General features: G+C 41.0%; 1 protein-coding gene across 1 annotated transcript in view; it reads right to left on the bottom strand.

Moving 5' to 3' along the window:
* The window catches only part of CSMD2 (CUB and Sushi multiple domains 2), a 655,429-nt gene that overhangs the window by 67,611 nt on the left and 562,195 nt on the right, over positions 1-25,623 (bottom strand). The window contains exons 47-49 of the mRNA XM_059070872.2: positions 13,604-13,792; positions 11,054-11,200; positions 8,254-8,442 (exon numbers count right to left, since the gene is read on the bottom strand). Of these exons, the coding sequence (XP_058926855.1) occupies positions 8,254-8,442; positions 11,054-11,200; positions 13,604-13,792 (525 nt within the window). The remainder of the gene's footprint in view (positions 1-8,253; positions 8,443-11,053; positions 11,201-13,603; positions 13,793-25,623) is intronic.

Raw genomic sequence — 25,623 nt, 5'->3', positions numbered from 1 at the left:
ACAGGGCCATGGATCCAGAACAGATGTGGACCTCTGCTTCCCTGAGGCACAGGCCCTCTGGCTATGCATTTCATGGCCCCGTCTGCCCCAGACATCAGGGGCAAAATTCAGAAAGCGACTGCTGGTCCTTAGACTCCAATGAACGATTTGTTCCAATTGGCTTATTCGGTTTTCAATATACCCAGAGAAATATGAAAAAGGCCCGAAAGACTGTAATGGCTTTGTCTGCTCAGAGACCAACAAAGGGGAAACAAAGTCATCCTAGAAGAAACTTGCCTGTATCTTTGAGATGCAAATGTCCTATCTGGTCTTCTCAGGTACCCTTAATTCTGCCAGTTTTTTAAAATAAAAATTTTGAAAAAGAGGGTAAAGTAATTTAGAACCTGTTTTCCATAAGTATTAGTAAAAAGGCTTTAGCCATCTAGACAAGTGAGCTTGAGTTGTTCCATCTGCCAGAAACCCAATTTTAATCCAATCTCTTTTGTAAATCGATGGGTTTTACATTGCTGTACCCGACTCAGGGCTGAAATTTTGAAATGAGAGCTATGATGTCTCTCTGTTTGTTTGTGTGTTTGTATGTGTCTTTGTCTTTGGATAACATTGCTGAGGTTAATCTGTAAATGATCTCTATTTAATTGGCTTAAAGAAAAGTAAGTGCTTACAAACCAAACATTTCTAAATACAAGAGAAATTAAGATAAATGAGTTTTCAGGTTCACGTGAACTGGGAAATATTTAGTATTAAATTAATACCTGGTATTAATGTTTGTTTGTTGATCTAATTAATATAGACATGTCTTTAGAGCCATCAACATTAAGTGTAATACTTTCACTGCACCTAGGTTTAATAGAAGTTAAATAAAATCTTGTTATACCTGTTGCAAATTTGTCAGCAAGAGAAATAACTTGATATGATGAAACTTTAAAGTAAATGGAAATGAGATAAGAGCTTTTAGGTAAACTCTATAAGAATAATTATGCTCTAAAAATCATCTCAAATAGTTTCTCCAGATTTTGGTAACTATTACTTATCTCTTGGTTTTCACTAGAAATTAAGGTTTTTAAGAGTCGGGGATTCTAATTTAGATATATAATTAAAGCTACTGGAAATAATAAAACATTTCAGTATGGTAGAATGTGTGCTTTCAGTTAAGAAGGTATGAAGAATGGAATTACATTTTACTGAGAAAGTTTTATACAAGGTCAGGATTAACTAAATTTGGATTGAAGTTAACTAAGTAAATGGATTCTGTTAAGTAAGCTAATACAAGACGAATTTGATCTCTCTCTCTCTGTTAGAAGTGCTCCTTTTTTTTTTTTGTGGTACGCGGGCCTCTCACTGTTGTGGCCTCTCCCATTGCGGAGCGCAGGCTCCGGACGCACAGGCTCAGCGGCCATGGCTCACGTGCCCAGCCGCTCTGCGGCATGTGGGATATTCCCGGACTGGGGCACGAACCCATGTCCCCTGCATCGGCAGGCGGATTCTCAACCACTGCGCCACCAGTGAAGCCCAGAAGTGCTCCTTTTTGATAACAGATTGTTATGCATCTCTGTGCCCTCAGGTGATCCGTATTTGTTTTCTTTTAATCGTTTTGTGACTTTGGTTAAATGAATAAGTATTGTTTCACAGTGACCTATGATCCTGTTGGGTTTTAAAACATTTTTGATATTTTTAACAAACTTCCCAAATATCAAAATCTGACTAAGGCCTTTTAGTCTCCAGCTGACTCTGGGATACTTCAGAAACAGTATCTCTGAGACATCTCAGAGAGGAATGTCAAACTAAGTTTATTTGGTATGTTAAATTACTTCAAAAACATTGTCAAGTGATTGGAGATGAACCTTAGGTTATAGAATATTTAATACAGATATTCCAAAATTTATATGGAATCTCTAACATCTGATATGATGTCCTGATATGTTATCCATCATAATTCTAGTTATTCTAAGATGTTAGATGTCACAGAAATATCCATTTCCTGCTATTTGCATTGTACTCAAATCTTTAACCATGCTATTTTAAGTTTTGTCCTGATGCTTTAACAAAATGAAGATTTTCAAGAAGACTCGTAAAAAGGAACTTTTTGACAAATATAAGTTTCTGATAGCCTTTAGATAATATCACTGGATTGGGTGACAAATGATAAAACGAATGGAAAACCTGATAACTTCAGCCGGATCAACAGGAATTAATCAATGAACTAGTAAATATGGGACTGAATGAACTGGTAAATATGATTTATAACTGTATGCCTTTGGGAAATATACTGGCTTTAATCTTTGTTTTTCAGAAAAAAACCTTATCTCTTATGCTATGACCTACAACAAGTTGATAAAGTATGCCTTTGTAAACAAAGATGAAACATTTATCTTTTTCTCTCTATCTGGTTGATCCTGCCAGTAGCATATGCTTATCTCAAAGATTAAGCCATGCATGTCTAAGTATGCATGGCCAGTACAGTGAAACTGCGGATGGCTCATTAAATCAGTTATGGTTCCTTTGGGTCACTCGTTATTGGAACTGGAATTACAACTAGTTATACTAATTGTTTTAATTTGTTCTTTGTTTCCAAATTGTTTGTGCTTTGTGTGTCCCTGCTGCACTATTGTCTTTGTCAATGTTACTAGCTGCATTGCTTATATCCCGTCTGTTTCATAAGATTGTTGTCTCTTACAGTGCCTAGTGTGTAACCAGGCCCCCAGCAAAACTTCTCACATTTGTAACATAAAATAATTGTAATAGTGTGAGTCTACGTATGGGAAGAAGCAACAAGGGAAAATGTCTCCTGATCATAATTAGACAGAGGATCCAGAGAATCTGTAATTATCAATAGGGCCTAATCCAAAAATTAGCACCTGGAGCAGCATATCAACAATTTTCGCCTGACCTGGGATGAGCCTCCCAGTGCTGTGGGACAAAATTCGATCAAGACATGTCTCCCAAATATTGGTCAAATTCCTGACCAAGAGGAAAGGATCAGTCACCAGAGACTGCAGCCCTCCAATGTCAGCAGGTGAACCCTGAGGAAACTCAGGAAGGAGAAGAATACCTGCCATCTAGCAGGCATCAGATTGCAGCCATTTCCTATGGCGAGCCATGAAGAAACTCAGAATGTGAAAATACAGGATACAGACCCCAGGTAGGTGTGGTACATATCAAAGGAATGATTTCAGTGAGCCCAGACACTTGCATCTTCTTATACACAGAAAAACGCTAACGTTTTTAACTTGAGATGTGGCCTCCCAGGCTTGAAGACCTCAGAATTCCCGATAACTCTCAACTTTCTAGGTTGTGAATATTTTTTAAGTCCACAGGTATAAAGCAGACACTTCCAAAGAGGAAACAAAAGAAGACCAATCTCATCATTTGGAACACTGGCACCAATGGCGGACACTCCCAGAAAGATCCATCTGACAGAGCAGTTAGAATGGTTGTCACTGCTTTTTCCACAAGATTGTGGAATGCACATTCACAGTGGGGGACTGTAGGAAGAGCCAAGTTTGACTCCATGTTGGATCTCTTTCTTGGACTTTAGCCTTTGCTTTTTGTTGCTTTTGTTATTATAATCTTTCATCATGGCCTGCCCACCTGTGAATGGCTGTGAGAAAGAAGAAATGAACACATCCCTTCCCTGAGGCTGGCCATTCCAGGAGATGTTTTGCAAGACTGATGGCCCTTTTTATTTTACTTCCCTCTCTGATTCTATAAAAGGAGCTGGCATCCAGACCCCAGTAAGATGGTTTTTTGGAGACCCTGGTCCAACATCTTCTCTGGCTGCCAACCTTCCGAATAAAGTTGTATTGTTGCCTCAGCACCTCGTCTCCTGATTTACTGGCCTGTTGTGGGGCGAGCCCAGCGAGCCTGGACTTGCTAACAGGGAAACCAACTCATTTTAATTAAACAACTTTCTCTGCACGAATAAGAACCGGCCATTCTGTGATCTGAGCACCCACAGCGCTCAGGAGGGAGAACCCAAGACATGAAGAGGAGCTGAAACAGCTCTAGGGTGGAAACCTAGAGGAATTAAGCCCATAAGCAGCACATTGCCCCACCACACGATTTCACTAGTGACTTTTATCCTCAACAAATTCAGCTTTAAAGTGGGAAATAGTCTCTCAAACAGAAAAACGAGGGGCATCAGAAAGCCAAACTCCAGCTAACACCCCAGCCAGATTCATGTCTTATACTTGCAAGTACCTAATTAATTGGGAAAATTATATTAAAGGAGATCTCAAACTAAAATGGCCAATATGGGGCTCTTTTATTGCGTATGCAGTTAAAAAAAAGCCGACTTGATAAAACATCTTTTCGGAATTCTGACCTTAAAAAAACAAAAGCTCTTCTAGGGGGCATTTCTCTTCCAGTGTCTTTGCGGTGTAAATCTTCTACCTGATCTTCTTAGGTGTTTTGTGTGTGTTTTCAAAAATTGGTCTCTGCCATCTGGAAGGTGCACATAGGATACACATCTGGCAATTAAACAGACTGGGATTCTGAGCAGTCTTCTGTGCTAACTCTCAGGGGCTTTTGCTGTCTTCACCTGTGTTGCATCAGCCTGTACGGTGAAGATCTTTACTTTCTTAGACCGTTTTGGGGAGTAAACTTTCTAGATCTTGTGAAGGCTACATCCTTCGCACTTTCTTATGGGGATGCCTCTTGCGCCTTATTGGTTTGAGTCCACTATTTACATATATCTCATTAATGGCCAGATTATGGATCCTTTAAATTGGAGGAACTTCGAAATTGATCAATTTTTAGAGAACCTTCATGATAAAGAGGTGTTTCATTGGTACCTTTGGGGGTGGGGGAAACAAATTAGAAGGTGGAAAAAGATATATAATGGTTAACCTAAGAACTCCTTTAATTTAAAACAAGCAAACAAAAACTGGTCTGGGAAGCCTTATTTCTGGTCTCCGGATTCCCCTCAATGGGTCTCACAGATGCTAATAAAAACATTAGAATAACTGAGAGGCTATCTTCCGGGCTTAATTCTGCCAAATAAAACATAATTCTCAACTTCTAGGCTGTGCATTTTTTTTTCAGTCGACAAAATGAAAAGTAAATGAAATTTCCCAGAATATAGACCAAAAAGACAGAGATTGAAAATGAGAGAGAAAAGCACTGGAAATACAGGGAATCAGCCCAGGAGGTCCAGCAGGTCTGGGTTGCAGGAAAAGAAAACAGAGAAAGTGGAGGGGATGGCATGATCATAGATGGACGTGTCCCAGAGCTGGAGAGAGACAGTGTTCGGATTGAAAGGTGCCAAAGGCAGCTCATCTCACTGCCCCTCCCTGGCCCTTCTCTCTTGGATAACTGAGAGGACAGAAGGTCACCTCTTAGCCTGAGAGACTACCAGGCTGTCTAGGGATCTCCATCACACACCACAGTCCCCCAAACCCAGAGGGACACCTCCTGTGGGTAGGAGAGGAGGGGGGAGAATCACAAAGTAGCTGAAAGCTTGTGGTGGAATAAGGCCTCTGAGGGAGAGAATGCGTAGTGAAAGAACCGGCAGGGGAAGGAGAGAGAAAGCATTAGGATGCAGAGACTCTCCATTGTGCAGTGTGTCAGTGGAGAAGTCATGGTTTGGAAAGCAGCAGCAGGGAAAGGGAAGCAGGCCAGGCCTTTGGTCCTGGGTTCTGTGGGAAATAGGGGATGAGCACCCTCCCCTGAAAAGGGCCACAGCATCTGTGTTCTCAGAGGAGAGCCACAGTCTCCGTGGAGGAAGGAAGTGAAGAGAGCCTTCTGGGCGGTGACTGAGGGTGTACGCTTGTTGGCCATGGAACCAGGATTCCAGAGAGCACGGAGGGAATGGAAGAGAGGGAGGGCATCGGAGAGGAACTTGGGCTGGGGCTGGGGCTGCGGAGAAGCGGCACACAGCAGTGAGGGGATGAGTGGACAGAGCTTGGTTTGGGGAAGTGACAAAAGATAGAGGTGAGGGGCTTCCGTGGTGGCGCAGTGGTTGAGAGTCCGCCTGCCGATGCAGGGGACGCGGGTTCGTGCCCCGGTCCGGGAAGATCCCACGTGCCGCGGAGCGGCTGGGCCCGTGAGCCATGGCCGCTGAGCCTGTGCTCCGCAACGGGAGAGGCCACAACAGTGAGGGTGTAGGGCCTTAACTATACTTACACCCCTACTTCCCTATCGATACTTTTGAGCTTTGAGCTTTTTTTCGGCTGGCAATAAGATACTGGAATGTCCCCCCTGGGCAGAAACCGTTCTGAGCAAACAAGTATGGCGGGTGATAAGAATGATTAAGCCAAAGAGTTTAAAGGTCGCCCTAGCCAACCATAAATCATGTGACTCAACCCCCCACCACAAAAACGCGAAAAATGTAAAGTAGGCATCCGACAGCTAACTAATCAAGGAACTAGAGCCAAGGCCCCACTCCGGTAAATGTAAAGTAGGCATCCGACAGCCAACCAATCAAGGAACTAGAGCCAAGTCCCCACTCCGGTCCGGAACAAACAAACCAATGAGAAAAAAACCCCTTGATATATCCACACTTTGCATAATGAAAAATGAAAGCTATAAAATGTATGTGATTCCGCTTGGGGGGGGGTTCCTCTTCGGCCTCCTGCGTGAGGACCAAGGAACCCCGGTGCACCGGCTCCTAATAAACCTCTTGCGTGTTGCAGCGACTCTCGACTCTTGGCGGTTCTTGGGCGAGCTGGGATCCCTGTTAGACCGTTCAGGTCTAACAAGGGGCCCCGGTACGGCAAAAAAGAAGAAAAAAAAAAAGAGGTGAGAGGCCTGGTTGCTTCCAACTAGAACTTTGGGAAGAAGCCTTGTCTGTGTGGATACAGTTAGAAAAATGGAAACTGAAGCCAAAAGGCGTTTGCCGTTTGCGGACAATCAGTTCTCTGTGAACTTTGCTTAAAGCATCAAAGAGAATATCAATGCACCGCTTCTGTTCTTTAAGAAAGCTCAGGCACAGGCCCGAGAAGGTTGTGAGGGTCAGAGAGGACAGATGTCATGAAGAAAGTACGTCACCACGCTGGGAACCAAAACACAAGAACCTCAACCTTAAGTGATTTCTTGTTTTTGTCTATATAATTGGTAAATTTTTTCTCTCTTTTTTAAGATGCAGTATATAATGTTGAGAATCTGAGAGGAAAGACAATCTGCTGGTGGAGGTATAAGTGAGGACAAACTTTCTGGATGGCAACGAGTATCAAACGCTGTAGACTCTGTATAGGTACGATTCAATAATCTCATTTCTGGGAATTTATTTTAAGGAAATAAATATGGATGGTCCCAAAGACGGAATTATAAGGATTTTAACAGCAGCGTTGTTTATAGTAGCAAAAAATACAGAAAGTCAATTGACCAACAATAGGTTGATACTTGAATAAATGACAGTTTTTCTATAATGCTCCACAACCATTGCAAATATTGATGACCAAGTGTATTTAATCATGTGATAGATGCTAACAAAATACGAAAAGCTTTGTACACCAATAATGCCATTTTTATAAACAATATATGAGCGACCAAAGGAAATGTTAACAGCAGTGATTTCAGTTGATGGGGTTATAGGTTATTTTCACTTTTTCTTTGGCATTATCTATAGTTTCTTTTTTCTTCTAAAGATTTCTAGTCTGAATGTATATTACTTTAAGGAAAAAAAAATCCCATAAATGATCAAAAGCGATGCATGCAGACTTCCTGGTATATATCACGTGCTTGACCGCTGATGACTGAGTAGGTGATGGTCACTGTTGGCCCTGCTTCCCCTACCCCTGGTCTCCTCCCACCTAACCTGGCACTTCAGCCAGCCCCAACTGCTTTGCATATTTTGTGATCTCTCTCAGAGTCTGTGGTTTTGCAAACGCTTCTGCTGTTGCCTAGAATGTTTTCCTTGCCAATGCCTGGCCCTCAACTTTCCTTGTTCTATGAGCCCAAGCAACCCCTCTTCTGGAAGACCCCTAGCTGTACAGGAGCAGGTAGGTCCCCTCTTAACCTTGGGCTCCCACAGTACTGTTTGCGTTCCTGATATAGCACTTCCTTCCTCTGTCATTTGCCATTTTTGTGGCTACATATCCATCTCCCTCCCTGCTCTGAAAACACTGACACTGTTTTACACATCTGTCTATCCCCAGGACTTCAGATATTACGGATCCTCAGTATATGTTTGCTGAAAGAATGAATTAATTATCTATGAGGAAGCCCACATTTGGAAGTGATTGGTCCTGGGACAAGCCCAAGTTGCGGGCTTGTCACCTCTTGCCACCTGTCACCTCTTTCCCACCTGCTTCTCACCTTGACAGAGAGGAATGGCCTCGCTCCACAGGTGGTAGCCCTGGGGGTGCCGGGTGCAAATGGCCATGCTGTGTCCCACCAACCGGTAGCCGGCGTTGCAGCCAAAGTGGATGGAGCCTCCAGGCTGGGTGCTGGTCTGGCCCAGAAGGAAGCCATGGAGTGGAGCCCTGGGCAGGCTGCAGTAGGGAGCTGGACAACGAGATGAGGGTCAGGTGACCACACACAGCGGGAAGACAGAGGTGGTCCTTCATGCAGGCCCCGCCCCCTTGCTTCTCCCTCTCTTTCCCTATATTCACCACTGCCAGGTCCACTGCTAATGAGGAAGTTGATACTGAAAAGCAGCCAGTTTAGGAAAGCCAAAGGAAAGAAGAAAAGAAAGGAAAAAAAGGAAAGGAAAGAGAAGAAAACAGAAGAAAAAAATAGCTCCCCGAAGCACTGGGTCCCCTTTGCACCTGGAGGCAGCACTAGTTGTGCAGCTGAGTTCAGGCTCTCGAATCCCACCATATCCCAAAGGGACACAGGAAATAGAACCCAGTGGGGTTGGTTCCAGAAGGGTGTGACCGCAGGGGCGAGGCCTCCGGAGTCAGGGCTGCGCTCAAGTCCCTTTCCCCCCTTTCCACAGTTCTGTGACTTGGGACAGATCACAGAGGTGCTTTCAGCTCCGCTTTCCTCACCTGTGTGGTGCGATTGGCAATGCCTCCCTCATAGGTTTTGGGACAATTTAAATGGGATCGTGTCTGTAAAGCCCCCAGCTCAGTGCAGGGCACTCAGTGCTCAGTCAATGGTCCCTGTCCTGCTTTCTGCTGTGTGTGGAGGATGGGGGGAGAGAGACCTGTGGCAACCCAGGGCATCAAAGCCACAGTCCTAATTCCCCCTCAACATCTGGCTTCAACTTATTTCATTCATTTATTCAACAGACAGATAGCGAGTGTCTATTATATGCCAGGTGCTGTTCTAAGTGCTGGGAATACAACAGTGAAGAGAACAGACAAAAACCCCAGCCTTAGAGAACTTGGCGATAAAAACCTCTGCCAGGGATGCTCGGGGGAAGTTCTGTGAGGCCGGGAAAGAGGGATGACCAAAGGAGCACAGAGAGCAAGCCCGTTCATCTGCTCTAAGAGTCCCTGGCATGGGATCAAGGTAGGATGAAGATGACAGGACCCTTCCTGCATCCTCCTCACAGTATATGGTCCTCTGTCCTCTTACATGATCACCAGAAACGCTTCCTTACTTCTGCTTTGCCACCTGTGTCCTGTTTACGTGGTATCTACAAGTCTACCTCGGTCAAGAACAAGAATCTCAGTTATAAAATATACTTAGTCACAGTGATAGAGGCATGTGCAAAGTACACGACTCTACTGTACTTCCATTAAGGCCTCATTGTTTCACCAGGTAATTAATTCACCTTCTATGTGGCGTATGTATTGTAATTCTAACTGACTCATTACCCATGAACATGTGATTAATCTTTAAAAACATCAAGGGAAGCACAACTCCTGAATGGCTTTTAGTTCAGAGTTTAGCAACTAGCATAGTGAAATGCTGCTAAATTGCTTTAGTTCTCTTTTGTATTAGTAGCTTCTAGGAACTCAGCCTGAACCTCCCTGACAGATGGCTTAAGGTTTCTTTTCCATCTGGAGGAAACCGAGGCCTGAAGAGGCTGTGTGACAGAGTCAACTGCCGACCCTGGGGGGCGTGAAGGTACCCTCCTTCTTGTGTGCGTGGGGGAAAGGAATTTGGGGTCCACTTTTCAGAGGAAATGGATGCTGAGATAGTAAAGCTCCTTCTCTTCCCAGGCTCCCCTCAGCTTCATCTAGTTGGTCCCCGCTCCAAAGCCATACCTAAGAGTTTCTTAAGACTTCCATAGCCCGCTAAGTTTGGGTTGGTCTTCGGGTCGGCAGCCCATGAGAAGAGATGGACTGAGACAAGGGGCAACTCAGGCTATCATATGTATATCTGACGTCCCTTCTAACCAATATTCTTTGAAAATTTGTCCAACGTTTGTTTGGAACTCAGGCTAAATGCAGCCAGGGGAAAGAGCGCTGCAGGGGGACTGGTGCCTGGTGGAACTCGCCATGGTCTTAAGTAATTCATTTCTGCTCCTAAGCTCACAGAGCCAGCCAGCAGTTCAACGGGCCCACTGCCCTGCAGGATGGGCAGCAAGCAGCTTTTCAAATTTTCTTTCCAGCGACAGACAGTAATGCCCGTGATGGGAGTTCAGATAACTTTGATTTTCTCCATCTCATTTTATTTCCAAGGATATTTCTGTGCTCCTTGTAGATGGCTGGCTGGTCAGCTATCCGGCTGGATTGGCCCTCGATCTGACTCTGCCTGTGAGATATGGCTTGCAGAGCAGAAGAGGCTCCTGGACTTGGAATATAACCCATCGTTTGCTGCTTGTCTAATATTTGCCAGTTGGGGACCCACATCTTAGGGTTTTTTGGTTTAAAGGACCTTTTCTTAACATTTCAACAGTGTTAGGGACAGGACCACCTATAGGCCTTATCAGGTCACATACAATAAACTTATCCAAAAGACGCAGGCTGGCAGTATAAGCAGAAAGAGGGAAGAGCTTAAAAGTGGAGAGAGGTAGAGAGAAAGGGGAGATAGGAAAATGTCAAGGACACTGTGCAGCTAGAGGTGAGAGTGCCTACAAGCAGGACAAAGGCTGCCAGTCCCCAGGCCCGTGGAGGAGCTCGGCCAGGCACGAGGACATGGCCCATGGCTTATTGTTCTGGGTGAGAAACCAGAGGGGCTCAGGGGTTGTGGCCCTTCTCATGAGTCTTTATGTTTTACTCACCTGCATACCGAATCTTAAAGCCCTTCCGATTGTAGGCATGGTCAGACGACCAGCGCAGGTACACAGAGTTGCTTGAGCTGGTGACAATCAGGGGAGCTGAGTAATTCCCACTGAGGGCTTTCAGCAGAGGACTTTGTCCTGAGGGACCTGGGAGGAGAGTGTGGACACAGGATTACAGACTATCACAGCTATCAGAGACTCTAGATGTGATACCTTTAATGTAACCACCTCCGATTTTCCCCTCCTCGAGTGAAGACGTGAAGATTTGGGATGGTAACTCAGCACCATCACTGGCCCATCTGCTCCTCGCTCAGTATCCACAGGCTTCGCTCTAGGTGCTCTCCCCTCCTGAGCCCTAAAGCAGGGATCCAAGAAGTCCCTGACGACACATAGCAGTTGGCAGGTGAGATGACATCTATCTGCCATCCTGGGACTTGCCCACAGTCAAAGAGCCGGGTTAAAAGAAGAGCTGGTTTTCAACCTGGGAACATTTTCTATCTCACCATCCTACTTGTGCATACTAAAAACAGTTCAGTCCCTGCCACATAGAAAAAATATTTATGAATGAATAGATAGCAATAAAGCTAGAGGAAAATATCATCATGTCTCAATGTCATAAATAACATAGCTCTCCAATGGTCCCTTCCAAGGCTCTTCCAGAAAGGCCTCCCTCTTCTTTCTCTCCTCCTCAGATGCCTGGAAGTGCATCCCAAGGGTACTGATTCAAGGGAGGCAGAGTACAAAGCTAGATAATCCAAAACACAGGATTTATTATCCTGGAAAGAGCCCTGAGTGATGGTTCTCATATGCTGCCGAGATAGCTCTTGGGAGCCTGACAAAAGTAATAGACCACATTAAACAAAGGAGAGCCATCAGAACTGCTGTGACAAACTATGAAGGAAGGGGTCAAATGGCTCAGAGGAATGGCATGCTGGGATAGGTCTGCTGTATTAGACCAGAACACCCACCAGCTGACCGTGTCCTTCAGGAGGATCTGGGGGACACACCAGTTCCTAAAGCAATAAGGAATGCACTGCTGAGGGGGTGAGGACAAACATCAACAACCTGAGAATTGGCTGTCCTCTGTAGGTGGAAACTGATGGGAGGAGAGGCTGTCACCAAGCTGGGCTTCCTAGTATTGATGGGGAGGAAAGGAGCCTAAATGCAGAGGCCAGGCAGAAGCACTGGTTGGCATAATTACTAAAATGGGCAGCAAGGTTGGGATGGCAGCCAGGAGGTCCTGACCTGCAGGATCTATGGAGATGGCTGACACAGCATGATATTCCTAAGGGCAAGATAGATGGGTGGCCAAAAAAAATGAACATATGAACAAAACAGATCATGAATATATAAGCAGAAGGGTGTAGAAAGTTCCAATCTCTGGAGTAATTTGGAGACTTGAGCCAGGTTTTGTTTCTCACTCCAGAATACTTTGGCTGAAGGAGGGGCTGGGTCCTTATGAAAAAGGACCCTGCAAAATAACACCAGTTGGATATGGTAGTGACTCCCAAGTCTTTATACCAAAAGAGCCATCACTATTAATTCAGGGAACTGAATATTGGGGAAAAGGGAATGTCTGGATATTTGGAAGACTTGTATACAGAGTGTGTGAATTGATGCTGGGACCCAAAGCACTATCATGACTCCTTTATTATAACAGGGTTATATGAGGGATGGAATTGGTTTAGAAATGGAGTCTTGTCCCCAAAACGTAACCCAGTAGTAGCCTCAACTGCAGTAGCTATGCCAGATATAGTATATTCATTAGAGCAGATTATCATAGCTTTGGTTATATGAAATGCAGTTATTGATCTAGCAATGCATCCTTTTCTATACCCACCAAAAAGGAGGATTGTAAGCAATTTGCATTTACATGAGAGAGACAACAGTATACATCCATGGTCTTGCTCCAGAGCTATGTTAATTCTCCTGCTCTGTCATAATGTAGTATGAAGAGATGTGGACCATCTGAACATCCTGCAGAATACAGCGTATTGATTTACTATATCGATGACATTGTATTAATTGGATCTGATGTGCGAGAAGGGACAATTAGTGTAGATGCCTTTGCAAGACACACGCTCCAAAGGGTAAGAGAGGAACCCTACAAAGAGTCAGGTGAATTTTTTAGGGTCCTGTGGTCTGCGGCATGCTGAGACATATCCTCTAAATTAAAGAGCAGGTTATTGCACCTTTCCCCTCCTACCACCAAGAAAGAAGCACAGTGTTTGGTAGACCTCTTTGGGTTTTGGAAGCAGCATACTCTTCACTTGGGAGTACTTCTATGACCCATTTATTGGTTGACATTCAAGGGGCTAGCTTTGAGTGGTGGCTAGATTAAAGAAAGGGTGCTGTAGCAGGTCTAGGCTGTAACATGAGCAGCCCTGCTCATACAACTCATCAGCTTCCATGGTACTGGAATTTCTGTGGTAGGGAAAGACCTTGTGTGGAGCATCTGGAAAGTCTTAATTGGGAGGTTGCATCATAGACTCCTGGGGTTTTGAAGCCAGTCTGTGCTATCTGTAGCAGGGAACAATTTGATTTACTTACCATCAAAGATCTCAAACTCATCATACTGCTTCTCACTGAGAAAGTACTCCACGGTGAGGGTGATGTTATATTCGGGCTCCACTCTCACCAGCCAAGAGCAGGTCTGGAACTGGGGATAGCTTCCCGGGTAGCTCTGACTCAGGATAACACCTGTGGAGTCTGTCAGAAGCTCATTCGTTGGGCAGTGCACTTGGAGAAAGAAAGAGAAATACCAGGTACATGGGATGGAGATGGAATGAGTGCCAACACATTGGCTTTTCCCTGGTGAAGAAGACAACCATTGGAAAACCAGACGGAATTTGAGCATATTCAAGCAAGACTCCAATACCCATCATTTTACTGCTCCATGGCATGAGTTGGTCTCAGATTCTGTGTCAATGTTACTATATTGCTGAGACTCAGGCTTGGTCAGTTGGTTGGAATCACTTCTTAGCTCAGATATGGGCTCTGGAGCAGGTGGGGATGGTACATACATACAGATAACTGTAAGGCATCCTCAAATCCAAGAGCTAAATGAGTTTGATTTGTACAAGGAGAGTATAGGGCAGAGGTAAGCCCATGGGATTTTGAGTCAAACACACCTGGATTTATAGTCCACCTCTGTCACTTACTACCTGTGTGGTCTTGAACAAATTATTTCCTTTCTGTGCAATAGCTTCACCATCTCCAACCCAAAAAGATAACACCTACCTTACAGGGCTGTTGTATTGCACAAAATGCTATATAATTTATATTATTTTATATAATTATATATTAAGATGATATATTATAATATAATATATTACCATATTATACTAAATAATATATGTATGGCATGCCTCCATAAATTATAGAGATGATGATGATAATTACACCAGGAACAGAAGGAAACAGCAGAGCATGGCTGTGACCTGATTAGTAGTACTAAGATATCTAGAAAGAAATTGAACATGAAACAAATAAATGGAAAGATATTCTGTGTTCATGGCTTGGAAGAATTACTATTATTAAAATGTCCATACTTCCTAAAGCAATCTACAGATTCAGTGCAATCCTTATCAAAATACCCATGGCAGTTTTCACAGAACTAGAACAAATAACTTCAAAATTTGTATGGAAGCACAAAAGACCCTGAATAGCCAAAGCAATCTTGAGAAAGAACAACAAGCTGGAGTTATCATGCTTCCTGACTTCAAACTATACTACAAAGCTACAGTAATCAAAACAGTATAGTACTGGCACAAAAAGTGACACATAGATCAATGGAACAGAATAGAGAGAAATAAGTCCACACATATATGGGCAATTAATCTATCATAAAAGAGGCAATGGGGAAAAGACAGTCTCTTCAAGAAGTGGTGTTGGGAAAACTGGACAGCTACATGTAAAAGAATAAAACTAGACCATTTTCTCACATCATTTACAAAAATAAACTCAAACTGGATTAAAGAGTTAACTCTAAGACCTGAAACCATAAAACTCCTAGGAGAAAACATAGGTAGTATACTCTTTGAAATCAGTCTTAGTAATATTTTTTTGGATGTGTCTCCTCAGGCAAGGGCAACAAAAGCAAAAATAAGAAAATGGGACCACATGAAACTAAAAAGTTTTGGCACAGCAAAGGAAACCATCAACAAAAATGAAAGGTCAGGCATTCCCTCTTGGCTAGTAAGCTGAAAGTCTTTAACTTGGAAATGATTCCTGGTGACTTTGCCTGAGTTCCCAGAGCCGTGTGGCTTACAGGTTCTTGGTGTTCTGGCCTAGTGTCAGGCCTGATCCTCTGAGGTGGGAGAGCTGAGTTCAGGACATTGGACCACCAGAGACCTCGTGGCCCCACGTAATATCAATCAGAGAGAGCTTTCCCAGAGATCTCCATCTCAATGCTAAGACCCAGATCCCCCCAACAGCCAGCAAACTCCAGTGTTGGATGCCCTATGCTAAACAACTAACAAGACAGGCACACAAACCCACCCATTAGCACACAGGCTGCCTAAAGTCATACTAAGTTCACAGACACGCCAAAACACATCACCAGATGTGGCCCTGCCCATGAGAAAGAAAAGATCCAACCCCAACCACCAGAAGACAGGCAGCAGTCCCCTTCACCAGGAAGCCTACACAAGCCACTGAACCAAACTCACCCACTGGGGGCAGACATCAAAAACAACAGGAACTACGAACCTGCAGCCTGCAAAAAGGAGACCCCAAACACAGTAAGTTAAACAAAATGAGAAGACAGAGAAATATGCAGCAGATGAAGGAGCAAGGTAAAAACCCACCAGACCAAACAAATGAAGAGGAAATGGGCATTCTGCCTGAGAAAGAATTCAGAGTAATGATAGTAAAGATGACCCAAAATCTTGGAAATAGAATGCAGAAAATACAAGAAACGTTTAACAAGAACCTAGAAGAACTAAAGAGCAAACAAACAATGAGGAACAACACAATAAATGAACTTAAAAATTCTCTAGAAGGGATCAATAGCAGAATAAATGAGGCAGAAGAACGGATAAGTGACCTGGAAGATAAAATAGTGGAAATAACTGCCACAGAGCAGAATAAAGAAAAAAGAATGAAAAGAATTGAGGACAGTCTCAGAGACCTCTGGGACAACACTAAATGCACCAACATTCAAATTATAGGGGTTGTAGAAGAAGAAGAGAAAAAGAAAGGGTCTGAGAAAATATTTGAAGAGATTATAGTTGAAAACTTCCCTAATATGGGAAAGGAAATAGTCAATCAAGTCCAGGAAACACAGAGAGTCCCATACAGGATAAATCCAAGGAGAAACATGCCAAGACACACATTAATCAAACTATCAAAAATTAAATACAAGGAAAAAATATTAAAAGCATCAAGGGAAAAGCAACAAATAACACACAAGGGAATCCCCATAAGGTTAACAGCTGATCTTTCAGCAGAAACACTGCAAGCCAGAAAGGAGTGGCAGGACATATTTAAAGTGATGAAAGGGAAAAACCTACAACCAAGATTACTCCACCCAGCAAGGATCTCATTCAGATTTGATGGAGAAATTAAAACGCTTACAGACAAGCAACAGTTAAGAGAATTCAGCACCACAAAACCACCTTTACAACAAATGCTAAAGGAACTTCTCTAGGCAGGAAACACAAGAGAAGAAAAAGACCCACAAAAACAAACCCAAAACAATTATGAAAATGGTAATAGGAACATACATATCGATAATTACCTTAAATGTAAATGTATTAAGTGATCCAACCAAAAGACACAGACTGGCTTAATGGATACAAAAACAAGACCCATATATATGTTGTCTACAAGAAACCCATTTCAGACCTAGGGACACATACAGACTGAAAGTGAGGGGCTGGAAAAAGATATTCCACATACAGAAATCAAAAGAAAGTTGGAGTAGCAATTCTCATATCAGACAAAATAGACTTTAAAATAAAGACCATTACAAGAGATAAAGAAGGACACAACATAATGATCAAGGGATTAATCCAAGAAGAAGATGTAACGATTGTAAATATGCACCCAATGTAGGAGCACCTCAATACATAAGGCAAATGTTAACTGCCATAAAAGGGGAAATCAACAGTAACACAATAATAGTAGGGGACTTTAACACTCCACTTTCACCAATGGACAGATCATCCAAAATGAAAATAAATAAGGAAACAACAGCTTTAAATGACCTGTTAAACAAGATGGACTTAATTGATATTTATAGGATATTTCATCCAAAAACAACAGAATAAACTTTCTTCTCAAGTGCTCATGGAATATTCTCCAGAATAGATCATATCTTGAGTCACAAATCAAGCCCTGGCAAATTTAAGAAAACTGAAATCGCATCAAGTATCTTTTCCAACCACAAGTCTATGAGATTAGATATCAATTACAGGAAAAAACTGTAAAAAATACAAACACATGGAGACTAAACAATATGCTACTACATAACCAAGAGATCACTGAAGAAATCAAAGAGGAAATCAAAAAATACCTAGAAACAAATGACAATGAAAATACGACGATCCAAAACCGATGGGATGCAGCAAAAGCAGTTCTAAGAGGGAAGTTTTTAGCAATACAATCCTACCGCAAGAAACAAGAAACATCTCAAATAAACAACCTAACTTTACACCTAAAGCAATTAGAGAAAGAAGAACAAAAATCCCCCAAAGTTAGCAGAAGGAAAGAAATCATAAATATCAGATCAGAAATAAATGAAAAAGAAATGAAGGAAATGATAGCAAAGATCAATAAAACTAAAAGCTGGTTCTTTGAGAAGATAAACAAAATTGATAGACCATTAGCCAGCCTTATCAAGAAAAAAAGGGAGAAGATTCAAATCAACAGAATTAGAAATGCAAAAGGAGAAGTAACAACTGACACTGCAGAAATACAAAGGATCATGAGAGATTACTACAAGAAACTATATGCCAATAAAATGGACAACCTGGAAGAAATGGACAAAGTCTTAGAAAAGCACAGCCATCGAGACTGAACCAGGAAGAAATAGAAAATATAAACAGACCAGTCACAAGCACTGAAATTGAGACTGTGATTAAAAATCTTCCAACAAAAAAAGCCCAGAACCAGATGGCTTCACAGGCGAATTCTATCACACATTTAGAGAAGAGCTAACACTTATCTTCTCAAAGTCTTCCGAAATATAGCAGAGGGGGGAACACTCCCAAACTCATTCTATGAGGCCACCATCACACTAATTCCAAAACCAGACAAGGATGTCACAAAAAAAGAAAACTACAGGCCAATATGAGTGATGAACATAGTTGCAAAAATCCTCAACAAAATACTAGCAAACAGAATCCAACAGCACATTAAAAGGATCATACACCATGATCAAGTGGGGTTTACCCCTAGGAATGCAAGATTCTTCAATATACACAAATCAATCAATGTGATACACCATATTAACAAATTGAAGGTTAAAAACCATATGATCATCTAAATAGATGCAGAAAAAGCTTTCAACAAAATTCAACACCTATTTATGATAAAAACTCTCCAGAAAGCGGGCATAGAGAGAACCTACTTCAACATAATAAAGGCCATATATGACAAACCCACAGCCAACATTGTTCTCAATGGTGAAAAACTGAAACCATTTTTTCTAAGATCAGGAACAAGACAATGTTACCCACTGTCACCATTATTATTCAATATAGTTTTGGAAGTTTTTTAGCCACAGCAGTCAGCAAGGAAAAAGAAATAAAAGGAATTCAAATCGGAAAAGAAGACATAAAACTGTTTGTGTTTGCAAATGATATGATACTATACATAGAGAATCCTAAAGATGCCACCAGAAAACTACTAGAGCTAATCAATGAATTTGGTAAAGTAGCAGGATACAAAATTAATGCACAGAAATCTCTTGCATTCCTATACACTAATGATGAAAAATCTGAAAGAGAAATTAAAGAAACACTCCCATTTACCACTGCAACAAAAAGAATAAAATACCTAGGAATAAACCTACCTAAGGAGACAAAAGACCTGTATGCAGAAAAGTATAAGACACTGACAAAAGAAATTAAAGATGATACAAACAGATGGAGACATATACCATGTTCTTGGATTGGAAAACTCAACATTGTGAAAATGACTCTACTACCCAAAGCAATCTATAGATTCAATGCAATCCTTGTCAAACTACCAATGGCATTTTTCACAGAACTAGAACAAAAAATTTCACAATTTGTATGGAAACACAAAAGACCCCAAATAGCCAAAGCAATCTTGAGAAAGAAAAACAGAGATGGAGGAATCAAGCTTCCCTGACTTCAGACTATACTACAATGTGGCGAGCATTGCCCTCTGAGGAATGCACCATTAAGACCCTCATAAGCCTCAGGGCCCGATTGTACTCTCCTTGGTATGCATCCTGGACTTTATGGTATGAACGTAAAAAAGGAGATGGCCTTTGGCCAGATCGCTCCAGAGATCGGCTCAGTTACTGGGAGTCCCTGGTTGTTCCCTAAAGCTAGGAAAAGCAACCCTGGAGGGGAAGTTGGTGCCTTTGTGGAACAAGCAATAAACCCGCTGAAGCAGATATGGTGGCAACTAGCCGAGAAGGAAGCCCAGTTCTATAGAAAAATGTCTATGCAATGTCCCTGCTTCAAATTGTCTATGCAAAGTCCTTGCTTTACAATGTCTATGCAAAGTCCCTGCTTTAGGGGTATATATATGGCTATGCTTTGCTATTAAATTTGCCTAGCAACCATCAGTTATTTGTGCCCTTCTGATCCCATACCTTGGTGCTTTCAGTTCCCCACCCCCTCTCATCGATTGTTGCTGAACTTTGAGGACCCGCCGTGGATGGTGGCACTACAAAGCTACAGTAATCAAGGCAGTATGGTACTGGCACAAAAATAGAAATATAGATCAATGGAACAGGATAGAGAGCCCAGAGATAAACCCACGCACATATGGTTACCTTATGTTTGATAAAGGAGGCAAGAATATACAATGGAGAAAAGACAACCTCTTCAATAAGTGGTGCTGGGAAAACTGGACAGCTACTTGTAAAAGAATGAAATTAGAACACTCCCTAACACCATATACAAAAATAAACTCAAAATGGATTAAAGACCTAAATGTAAGGCCAGACACTATCAAACTCTTAGAGGAAAACATAGGCAGAACACTCTATGACATAAATCACAGCAAGATCCTTTTGACCTACCTCCTAGAGAAATGGAAATAAAAACAAAAATAAACAAATGGGACCTAATGAAACTTAAAAGCTTTTGCACAGCAAAGGAAACCATAAAGAAGACGAAAAGACATCTCTCAGAATGGGAGAAAATATTTTCAAATGAAGCAACTGACAAAGGATTAATCTCCAATATATACAAGCAGCTCAATATCAGGAAAACAAACAACCCAGTCCAAAAATGGGCAGAAGCCCTAAACAGACATTTCTCAAAAGAAGATATACAGATTGCAAACAAACACGTGAAAGGATGCTCAACATCACTAATCATCAGAGAAATGCAAATCAAAACTACAGTGAGGTATCACCTCACACCAGTCAGAATGGCCATCATCAAAAAATCTACCAACAATAAATGCTGAAGAGGGTGTGGAGAAAAACGAACCCTCTTGCACTGTTGGTGGGAATGTAAATTGATACAGCCACTATGGAGAACAGTATGGAGGTTCCTTAAAAAACTAAAAATAGAACTACCATATGACCCAGCAATCCCACTACTGGGCATATACCATGAGTAAACCATAATTCAAAAAGAGTCATGTACCCCAATGTTCATTGCAGCACTCTTTAAAATAGCCAGAACATGGAAGCAACCTAAGTGTCTGTCGACAGATGAATGGATAAAGAAGATGTGGCACATATATACAATGGAATATTACTCAGCCATAAAAAGAAATGAAATTGAGTTATTTGTAGTAAGGTGGATGGACCGAGAGTCTGTCATACAGAGTGAAGTAAGTCAGAAAGAGAAAACAAATACCATATGTTAACACATATATATGGAAACTAAAAAAAAAAAAATGGTTCTGACAAACCTAGCAGTAGGACAGGAATAAAGATGAAGACATAGAGAATGGACTTGTGGAGAAGTGGAAGGGGGATGGTAAGCTGGGATGAACTGAGAGAGTAGCACTGTCATATAGACACTACCAAATGTAAAATAGATAACTAGTGGGAAGCAACAGCATAGCACAGGGAGATCAGGTCGGTGGTTTGCGACGACATAGAGGGGTGGGATAGGGAGGGTGGGAGGGAGATGCAAGAGGGATGGGATATGGGGATACATGTATACATATAGCTGATTCAGTTTGTTGTACAGCAGAAACTAGCACAACATTGTAAAGCAATTATAATCCAATAAAGATGTTAAAAAAAATGAAAGGGCAACCTACTGAATGGGTGAAGATATTTACAAATGATATACCTGATAAGGGGTTAATATCCAAAATATATAAAGAACTCATACAACTTAATATCAGAAAAAACAAACAGTCTGATTAAAAATGGGCAGAGGACCTGAACAGACATTTTCCCAAAGAAGACATACAGATGGCCAATAGGCACATGAAAAGATGCTCAACATCACTAATTATTAGAGAAATGCAAATCAAAACCACAGTGAGATATCACCTCACACTTGTCAGGATGGCAATCATCCAAAAGACAAGAAATAACAAGTGTTGGTGAGGATGTGAAGAAAAGGGAACCCTTGTGCACTGTTGGTGAGAATGTAAATTGGTGCAGCCACTATGGAAAACAGCATGGAGTTCCCTCAAAAAATTAAAAATAGAACTACCATATGATCCAGCAATTCCACTCCTGGGTATTTATCTGAAGAAAATGAAAACACTAATTCGAAAAGACATATGCATCCCAATGTTCATTGCAGCATTATTTACAATAACCAAGATATAGAAGCAACCTTAGTGTCCATCGATAGGTGAATGGATAAAGAAGATGTGGTATATATACACAATGGAATATTACTCAGCCATAAAAAAGAATGAAATCTTGCCAATTGCAACAACATGGATGGACCTGGAGGGTATTATGCTAAGTGAAATAAATCAGACAGTTAAAGACAAATACTGTATGATTTCACTTACATATGAAATCTGAAAAGCAAAACAAACTAGTAAATATAACAAAACAGAAACAGACTTCTAAATACAGAGAACAAAGTTGTGGTTGCCAGAGAACAGAGGGATGGGGAGTTGGGAAAACAGCTGAAGGTGATTAAGAGGTAGAAACTGCCAGTTAGAAAATAGAGAAGGCCCAGGGATGTGATATACAGCATGGGGAATATTGTCAATAATATTATAATAACTGTATGGTGCATAACCTATAAAAAGATCAAACTACTATGCTGTGTACCTGAAACTAATGTAATATTGTAAGTCAATTATAATTTGATTAAAAAAAGATATCTCAAGATAAACATATCACCCTAAGGAAGATAGTAAGTGTGGGACTCAGAAGAAATGAAGAAGCAACATTGGAATTATATAAGAATGGCTTCTAAGGAGGAAACCAGCCTGGCTTTTGAAATGTTCCAGATTTCACTAACCTGCCAGCCAGCACAGGTCACTGAGGTGTGGTGATAATTAAGTTCCCCAGGCCTTATGGTCTGCCCCTTCCAGTAGCAGGTCTCTTTCAAGCTTTTTACCTTCTACTTGAATCTGCCTCCATCAGGGGGAAACAGGCGTACTCTCTCAAATGAAATGGGTCCATAGGTTTGCCTTTTTGTGTGCAACATTATCAGATTTAGGCATTAGTGTTTACAAGTTATTTTGTTTTTTGTTCTTCCTATGCTTGAGATATCTGGTCTTTGAAGATTTAGTAGTATTCTTCCATGAAACCATCTAGTCTTGATGTTTTTGGTGGAGTTTCCTCTGAAAACATTCTCCCCACCTTTTTAAAGAGAATATTGAAAGTATAAACTTTCTCTCCCTACTGGGGTCAATTTTATTAAATTATAGCTCCCTAGAAATTCATTCATGTCACTAATTTTTTGGCATAGATATGTACAAAATAGTCTCATAATTTAAAAATTTCCTTGGTTCAATGGTTATATTCCACTCTTCCTTTTTTATTTTTGTAAACTCCTGCTTTTTCCCTTTGTTTAACTTACCTAATGGTTTGATTATTTTGCTACTCTTTATTTCAGGTACTTCTTTTTACTATACCAGTAAGCCTGTTTTTCTGCTTATAACTGATGAATTTCTTTTTAAAATTCAAAAACTTAGAGATATAATTTATGTACAATAGAATGCACAGATTTTAGGTACACAATTTAATGAGTTTTGGCTAATGTATATATCTGTGTGACCACTACCACAGTCAGGATATAGATTATTTCCGTTGTCCCAGAAAGTTCTCTTATGCCCCTTTGCAATCAGTATGACCTGCCCCAATGCTCCAGGAAATCAATGATGCTATTTCTATAAGCATTAGTTTTGCGTACCAGAGTTTCATGTAGTTGGAATCATATATGCATTATTTTTGTGTCTGGTTTCTTTTGCTAAACATAATTTTTGTAAGAGTCAATTCATGCTGTATTATGTATCACTATTTCCTTTGTTTTTATTGTTCTGTAGCAATCATAGGACAATTTTGCTTATTTATTCTCCTACTGATGAACATTTGGGTTGTTTCCAGTTTTGGATTATTATGAAATTCATATAAAAGTCTTTTTATGGATATGGGTTTTTATTTCTTTTTTTTTTTTCGGTATGCGGGCCTCTCACTGCTGTGGCCTCTCCCGTTGCGGAGCACAGGCTCCGGACCCGCAGGCCTAGCGGCCATGGCTCACGGGCTTACTTGCTCCGCGGCATGTGGGATCTTCCCGGACCAGGGAACGAACCTGTGTCCCCTGCATCGGCAGGCGGATTCTTAACCACTGCGCCACCAGGGAAGCCCTTTTATTTCTTTTTGATAAATAACTAGCAGTAGAATTGCCAGGTGTAGTGTAGGTGAATTTATCTTTAAAAGAAACATCCAATCGGTTTTCCAAAGTGATTGTATGATTTTACATCCCAACCAGCAATATGTGAAAATTCTAATTGTTCCACATCCTTTTTAACACTTTGTATTGTTAATCTTAAATTTAAGCTATTCTAGGGGGTGCATAGTAATATTTCATTATGGTTTAATTTGCATTTTCCTTATGACTAATGATGTTGAGCATGTTTTCATATACTTATTGGCCATTCATACCTTATTTTACAAAGTGTCTGTTCAAGTCTCTTGTACATATTTTCACTGGATTATTTTATTACTGAGTTGTAAAAGTTCTTTAAATAGTCTAGGTACAGGGCCTTTTAAAAAATACACATACTCTGAATATCTTCTCTTATTCTGTAGTTTGTCTTTACTTTTTACATTCAGTGCTGTTGATTTTTCCTTCATGTGTTTTGAATCTTTTATCATCTGCATATACACTTGTATATATATTTTAATGTAGTTAGCCTATTTGTCATTTCTAAATATCTCTATTTTTGGTAATACTCCTTGATTGCAGTATTATTTGAAATTTCTTTATGTTTCTTAGGTTTATCATTTGTATGGCATATCTTTTTCTCTTCTTTCCCTTGCAATCTATCTGGTACTTATATTTAAAGTACAACTTTTGTAGAAAATAAATAATTACTGTTTAAAGCCTCTAAATTTTGGCATGTTTTTTTGCAACAAAAGTTCATTAATATAACTATATTTTGCAAATATTTTATGTTAACTACTTATTCTTGGTCTGTCATTGAAAGAGATGTGTTGAAGTCTACCACTGTAATTGTGAATTTGTCCCTTTCTCCCTGTAATTCTATGAATTTTCCCTTTATACATTTCAATACTATTCTTAGGTGCACAGAAGTTTATGACTATTATATATTCTTGGTAGATTATGTTTACCAGCATGAAGTATCCCTCTTTATGTCTTTTAATGCTTTCTGCCTTAAATTCTATTTTGTCTGTTATTAGCTTTGCTACGACAGATTTTAGAGGTTAGTACTTGCTATCTATTTTTTTTTAACATTTTGCTTCAAAGCTGGGATGAGTGACACCTTTCTAGCTATGAACTTAGAGAGGCAAATGAATATATTTAATTCTAAGTTCGTGGAAAGCTTATAATTAGACTTCTAAAATTTAACCAATCTGAAAATCTCTGACCTTTAATTAGCAGTTTGATTCAATTATATTTATCATGGTTGCACATATATTTGCATATTTAAAAATAAATAAATAAATTTATCAAATGTCATCATTGCTGTGCACGGGCTTTCTCTAGTTGTGGCGAGTGGGGGTTACTCTTTGTTGCGGTGCATGGGCTTCTCATTTGCAGTGGCTTCTCTTGTTGTGGAACACGGGCTTTAGGCACGTGGGCTTCAGTAGTTGTGGCTCATAGGCTCTATAGTGCAGGCTCAGTAGTTGTGGTGCACGGGCTTAGTTGTTCCACGGCATGTGGGATCTTCCTGGACCTAGGGCTCAAACCCGTGTCCCTGGCATTGGTGGGCAGATTCTTAACCATTGTGCCACCAGGGAA

This window comes from Kogia breviceps, chromosome 1 (genome assembly GCF_026419965.1).
Source record: "Kogia breviceps isolate mKogBre1 chromosome 1, mKogBre1 haplotype 1, whole genome shotgun sequence".
In the NCBI taxonomy this organism is placed as follows: Eukaryota; Metazoa; Chordata; class Mammalia; order Artiodactyla; family Physeteridae; genus Kogia; species Kogia breviceps.
Note: the sequence above shows the minus strand (reverse complement) of the source record. Positions and strands in the feature narration are given on the sequence as shown.